The following is a 7,500-nucleotide window of genomic DNA, read 5'->3' on the forward strand; positions in this document are numbered from 1 at the left end:
TTACCGCTAATAATTTCATTCCAGTCTCTACCTAGTATAACTGGAAAAGGAGGATCTGGTAACACAGCCATGGCCATACTTGTTAAATTTCCATTTACAGTCACAATACATCTGGCTGTTTTATAATACCGGATATCTCCGTGAATACATTTTAGACTGGTTTTTATTTTAGTCCACTGTTGCGGTAAAACGGAACGGGTAGCAACAATAGAAATGTTACTTCCGGAATCAAACATTGCCCTTACCTTTCTGCCATTTATAATAACTGCACCTGTGTAGGGAAGAGACAAAGGGTTACTCACGGTGGCACAGTACCTTTCCCCCCTTACCAACGAACAATCCATCGGTTCAAAGGAGCAGTTTGGAGACAGATGTCCAACCTCCCCACACTTGAAACAGCGGGGAAGATTAGGTGGTCTATCCCTTCTACAGACGGCAGGTTCGGGAGCTTGTCGGGGGGGCTCAGGAGCTGCCCCACGTGCCTGTTGGGTTCGGCGAGAGAACCGTTCTGATCTTCCCGATTTGCAAGACGCCCAGTGACGCTCCGCAATTTTTATAAGAGAATCCATGTTCTCGTAATTGTGTTTCCGGACTTGCTGGGCTATGTTTTCGGGGAGAGCATGAACAATGGTCTCACACGCCAGAATTTCGGCCATTTTATGAGAGTCATTGACGTCAGGCCGTAGCCAACGACAGACCTTTCCCCAGGCTTCAAAGCCCTGGGTTCTCAATGGGCTCTCAGGGTCAAATCGCCACTCCCTCCACTCTCTTGCCTGCTGCTCCGGAGATACGCCGTAGCGTTTAAAGACCTCTAGTTTGAGAGCGTCATAATCAGCAGCCTGCTCCTCAGTTAAATCATAATAGGCTCTCTGCGCCGTTCCCTTCAGGTAGGGAGCCAGTTGGTACGCCCACTCCGACCTCGGCCATGCGTTCCGCATAGTGGTACGCTCGAAGATCAAAAAATATGTTTCATAGTCATCCGACTCAGTAAGGGTAGTCAAAGCAATGGGTGGTGCCCGAGCGACCTCTGTCCGTATCCTAGCGGCCGAACGAGCCTCCGATTCCGCCAATTGAGTCCTGGTTTCCCCCATCTGGATTTTCAGGGACTGTAAATCTCCCATGATCGTGGAGAGAACGCTATTCAGGTCTTGTTCTTCAGACATCTTGAACAATAACTCATGCCGACTACGCCAATTGTGATCGATAAGAAAGTCACAAATACAAAATAAAGATTTGGGGACCGTCCCCGTATATTGTCTTACAGACAATATTGAAAAAATGAAGCGATTCAAAGTCTTGAAAGTACAATGAACTGAAAACAAAATGGTGGTTTTATAGAGCAGAAAAACATGTGACAGGAAATGGTTGGCAAAATGGTGATGTGGCAACAGGAACCGGAAGTGATGTGGTTTGCGGGTGCCGGAAGTGATGTCATCAATAATGACCGGAAGTGACGTCATCGCGACCATTTTGAAAACCCGGAAGTTGCGGGATTAATTCTCTTCTTGTGTCCTGTTGGCTGTTGGAAAAAAGAGTTCAGGTAAGTACCACGTGATATCCCTTTATCTCGCGATGTTTCACTCACCTTTAGGCTCTTTGACTGCCTCCTAATCATACATGTGTGACAATATATATATATATATATATATATATATATATATATATATATATATATATATAATATATATATATAATATGTACAGTATATATATATATATATATATATATATATATATATATATATATATATATATATATATAAATAATCTGGATATGTAACATAAATAACAAGCTTTTTGAGTTTGCGGGTGATGCCAGTACACAACGGGAGGTCTAAAAATTGAAAGCACACCTTTATGAGAAGAAGGTGTCGTAGTGAGCTCATCACTGTTAACTTCCAGACAGTGTTCAGAAGCCATTTAGAAAGCTAACAGAATGTTCAGTTATGTATCACGATATGTAGAGTACATGTCAAAGGAGATTGTTCTGAAGCTTTATAACACACTGGTAAGGCCTCATCTGGAGTACTGTGTACAGCTTTGGTCTCTATGCAATCAAAAAGACATAAAAGCACTAGAAAAAAGTCAACAGAAGAGCGACTAGACTGATTCTGGGATTTCGAAGGATGAGTTATGAGGAAAGATTAAAAAAGCTGAGCCTTTTTAGATAAAGCAAAATTAATTAAGGTGAATTAATTGAAGATTTTTAAATTATGAAGGGAATTAGCACAGTGGATCAATGTTGTTACTTTAAAATTCGTTTAACAAGAACACGGGAACACAGTTAGAAGCTTGTTAAGGGTAATATTTCACGCAAACATTAGGAAGTATTTCTTTATACAGAGAATTACAGACACATGAAGTAAGTTACCAGGTGGTGTGGTAGACAGTAGGTCTTTATGGACCTTCAAAATTGTACTTGATGTTATTTTGAAGGAATTAAGCAGACAGAACTGACCAGCTTTGTTGGATTGAATGGCCTGTTCTCGTTTTAAGTTTTTTCTAATGCTAATTCAAAGTATACTTGAGACGAAAAAAAATGTAATGAATTGATAGGCCTTTGAAGCAACTGAGTGCAGCGTGTTATCTTAGTGTAGCAGCCTATAAAGACAAAGTTCTTAATGAAGAAAGAATATCAAAATGTTTCAAAAACAACCACTTGTGATATTTTTGTATTTAAGATGGATAATTTTATATTTTCAAGTAGAATTAACTTGCCATTATTGATAAATGCACTGATTAAGTTTTTAGTACAAGTATTGTACAGTATGTATTAGAAAAGGATAAAACATCATACAGTATCATTTTGATGCATAATACATTTCAGTCAAACTGAACTAACTTTAGTATGGAAAAGCTCCAAAACAGTGATAATTCTGCAGTTCCATTTTCCCACATTTGTGTCCTCTAATTTTTCTACCTTTCTGTCAAAACAGTCCTACCTACATTTGAAAATACATGACATAACATGTTTTTAGTTTTATCTGTCAGTGTATGGAAACTTTTATTCTTTTAGTATAAAAACAAAAAAAAATGTATTTTCTGTTACAGATTTATTTTGGTTTTGAAGCAACACGAAAAATAAGGGTAACAGATAGTATACTACTATAAATGGATCAATTCACTCTTGAAACAGTTATAAATTCATATTTAAAATGTTTTCAATTTATGCTGTTTTCTCACTGAAGATATTAAAATGGATATCCACTACATTTAATCAATAAATAGATTTTTCTGTGAATAGTGAGCATGGCAAAATATGTAATTTCACAAGTTACAAATAATATAGAATTTTGTTTTTATCTAAATGTTTTCTAATACAAACTCAAATATTTTCAGGTCACCTGCTTTCGTGATACTGTGAGATATAACTCGCAACTGTTCAATAACTTGGTCTTCTTTTTGTGGGTGAAGTCCTGAATGAAATGCTGTATTACAAGTAGGGGTGGGCGGTATGACCAAAATTTTATATCACGGGATTTTTCTAAATTATCCCGGTTTCACGGTATTCGACGGTATTTTTTCCCCGTGCATGAGTGGATGTTAACCACATTTTCCAGTGCAATTACGGCAGTAGACTGGCTAAGAATAACCAATTCCACTGTCATGAGCATTGAACATTGTACAAAAACACATTTTAATGTGCACACAAGTATCAATACAGGTTTGCATGGCCCCTTAAAGTGGTAGTTTTCAAGGGGGTGGCACTAATGAAGAGAAGGAATCACATTGCATGACCGTTGCAGTCAAAATATAGAACCTTTTTATTGAATAAATTTTGCAAACAACTTAAAACTATAATTTTGACAACATATTTTCAACCATCCAAAGAGGCATTTAGACTTAGTAAAATATCCAGAGGTGCTTGTCAAAAGTTGTATTGCACTGAACATGTCTTAGAAAAGGAATAAATAGTAAATATTTTTGTAAACCAACTACACTTTCTGTTAATGTTAACCATCTCTGTCCACTGACATGTTAAAGTGACTTTTTAAACAGTTTTACCATCATTAAACTGCATAATATTTAAATTAATAAATAATAACAATAAAATAAATAGTAGTGCAACTTCCACTAATAATTCTATTACTTCCAAGACTTCAAGCCCAAGTGCATTACACAGTATTCACCAAATTAAAATAAAATAAAATAAGTGCAACTTGGTGATGACATCTTTACCAACTGAACCATCATTTAGGCAAACTGCATGAATATGGACCTTGCTTCAAGCTAAGCTATATACATAAATAATAAAACTGCAACTTGCATTTATGATGCTATTTGTTGTATAGCTCTACGGAATCGTATTAGGGCCATGGAGAAGAAAAAAAATACGGACACAGGGAAGAAAAAAACAAACTATATGTCGAGAATAAAGTCGACATGTTGACTTTATTCTCGACATTTCCACTTTAATTTTGACGCTTATGTCGAGATTAAAGTCGACATTTCCACTTTATTCTCGCCGTTTATGTCAAGATTAAAGTCGACATTTCTGCTTTATTCTCATAGTTTATTTTATAATTAAAGTAGAATGTCGCAAACTACACTTCATCCTAAAATCAATGTTTAATTTAGTACATTTTCTCAAACCCCGTCATAAGTTAATGCAGCACATTAAATGCTTTTTGTTGTGTTCCCCGACCCAGTTGGTAATCACTACACTCCTTAAACTGACTTCCTCCGCACTAAGAGGAGGTGCCGGCAGCAATCACCGCACAGAATCCATTCACTTCATTATTTTCCTGCTCTCTGAAAATTTAGAATGCTAAGATAAATACTCGATATACATTTTCATGATGAAATGCATTAAAGCAGGTATTAAACATGCACGGTAGTGAGGCGGTAGTGCTGCTCCCTCGTAGTAAGGGGTCCCCAGGTGTACGTTCAGTGTAAAGAACTTTATGGCAGTTGTGACGAGGCTCGAAAAAACTGGATGTATGAATGGGTATCACACAGGTTTAACGTAAATATTGTGTAAATGTTGGGTTTGTGATCTGGTGGTCGGAGACATGAACACAGAATTCAAAGGATGTTCTTCTGAGCGGGCTTACTTTAATGCACGCGTGCTGTTTGTCTGACGTACCAAAACCCCAGTTCCTATCCTTCCTTTTTCTTTCTCCACATTACCAATCACCAAACGATAAATGTCTTTGTGAAATTAAAACTAGTTATAAACTTAGCCCACGGAGTGTTCAGAACTTTAAAAATATCTTCATTATACATGTTTAATTATGCCATCCACTCAGGGTTGCGCCCATCCCAGTAAGCATTGTGTGTGAGGCAGGAGCAAATCCTGAATGTTGCGACAGCACATCGCAGGGTGAATACGAGCAAAACGTACACTAGCAGGGTCAATATAGCAGAACAAAACCCCACATCCTACATGACTTTGAAAGGAAACTGAAGCACGCCGAGTAATCCCAGCAGAAAAACATGCAAATTCAAGGCAGGGTACACCCAAGACACCTTTGCTGCGAGGCAGCAGTGTCCCCACATGATTAATACATGCTTTAATGCCTTTCATCATGAAAATGATATCAAGTATTTATCTTAGCATTCTAAATGTTCAGAGAGCAGGAATATCATGAAGTGAATGTATTCTGTGTGCTGTCTGCGCCTCCTCTTAGTACAAGAGGAAGTCAGTTTAAGAAGCACGTACCAATTTCACATGGCTCGGGGAACACTTAAAACAAAGCATTTAATGTGCTATATAACTTATGACGGGGTTTGAGAAAATCTAGTAAATTAAATATTCATTTTACGATGAAGTTTAGTTTACGATGTTCTACTTTAATGACAAATTACGAGAATAAAGTCACACATGTCGACTTTAATCTTGACATAAACGGCGAGAATAAAGTCAACATGTCGACTTTATTCTCGTCATAAACGGCAAGATTAAAGTCAACATGTCGTCACACTATTACACAGTACCCAGGTACATTATACTGTATTGGAAACAAATAAAACAAGTACAACTTGGCTTGCAGTATTATCCAGTAGTATGGAAACAGTATTTACACATTTGAACATAATGGTCCACATCTGACCTTTTAAAACCAAAGTATCTCCAGGCAACGGACGTGACTCCTTTTTTTCGGCAAAAGTTCTTCTGTATCATCATGTTCAACTTTATCGTCGGCCACAGCTTCAGTTTCGGAATGTTCTCTGTCCATTTTCACAGCGCAATACCTACACTACCTATTTAGAGGTGTAGCAGTGAAAAAGAGCCCCCGCGCAACACATCTGTGATTAACGGTGTAGCAGTGAAAAAGGTCCCCACATGAACAGTTTCCTGCTGCACTACGTTCCGAACGTCGTTTAGGCAATTTAAACCGGTGTTGCGGTATAAGAAAAATCCATATCATAACAAAAATACCGGTATACCGCCCAGCACTAATTACAAGTCAGAAAAGCAATAGCTGTTTTAGAATGGCATATTTTATGTTTACCCCTTATGATCAACATTCACATCACAAAATCTGAAATGTACATTTTCAGTGCAGTATTTGGAAATACTTCCAGGAAGACTGAATTACAATATTGTGAATGTGTTTATTTCATGTACTGTACATTATTTATTGTGTATTACTGTATAAGATTTGGTATGTTGCTTTTTTTATTTGTAGAAATTACAGGAACAGGATGAGTTTGCACAGCGTCTAAAGGACAAGCTACGGTGGGAGCAAAGAGGGCTACGGGGAAGACTGGAGCAGCTATTAAGAGGTCAAGAAAGGATACGAAGTGACAGTATGGGGTCAGCATTATCTTCTGAAAGGTCTGACTCAGACAGAGGTAAGGATATGTACTAAGCTTGTAAATAATTTACTGGAATTTATGTTCAGTTATTATAAGTGTATATAAATCACTCGATTAAGTATGTATTGAAACTCCTATTTTCAGTACACCAACCAATAGAAATTAAAATGTTTTGCCTTATTATTTGTAAATATATAGAATGTGCTTTTTCCACTTTTATAATGTTTTTGGAAAGGGATTCTGTTGCACTTAACATTACAGTCATGTCATAGAATTGATGTAATTTATACCTGCCTCCATGTTAGTTATATTATTTCAAACATCTCAAATAGTATCTTGAGTTTTAGCAAGTGTTTTCCTTTCCAAATTTCATTTTGATTTAAAACTCTCAGTTCTTTCCTCCATTTTCTTAAAATGCTTATTTTAATAGTGTTTTGGTTGGCTACATACTATTTTTGCAGTTTTTGAGCATAAAGCAGCCCTGGCCATTACATTGTTTTAGATCAGTGGAACCCAGTATAATAGCTGTGAAACAGACAAATTCTTTTCTAGTTAATCTCTTGGCACCAGCCATAGCTGTTTGCACCAACACTTAGTTTGTTTTTCTTTTAAATGAAGATGTCTGTGATTTCTAATAATTGGGTGTTTTTCTTATGCATGCCTTCCTAGTACAGGTCGTTAAGTGAAACATTTCACATTATTGTTCCATTTCACTTGAACCTGAGATCCTTAACGTGCT

The 7,500-nt window shown here is 37.1% G+C and overlaps 1 protein-coding gene across 2 annotated transcripts in view; it reads left to right on the forward strand.

Moving 5' to 3' along the window:
• The window catches only part of mxd3 (MAX dimerization protein 3), a 111,514-nt gene that overhangs the window by 82,633 nt on the left and 21,381 nt on the right, over window positions 1-7,500 (forward strand). For both annotated transcript variants that reach the window (XM_051933565.1, XM_051933566.1), the window contains exon 5: window positions 6,632-6,797. In XM_051933565.1, coding sequence (XP_051789525.1) covers window positions 6,632-6,797 — 166 coding nt within the window. The remainder of the gene's footprint in view (window positions 1-6,631; window positions 6,798-7,500) is intronic.

This window comes from Erpetoichthys calabaricus, chromosome 11, assembly GCF_900747795.2.
Source record: "Erpetoichthys calabaricus chromosome 11, fErpCal1.3, whole genome shotgun sequence".
Lineage (NCBI taxonomy): Eukaryota > Metazoa > Chordata > Cladistia > Polypteriformes > Polypteridae > Erpetoichthys > Erpetoichthys calabaricus.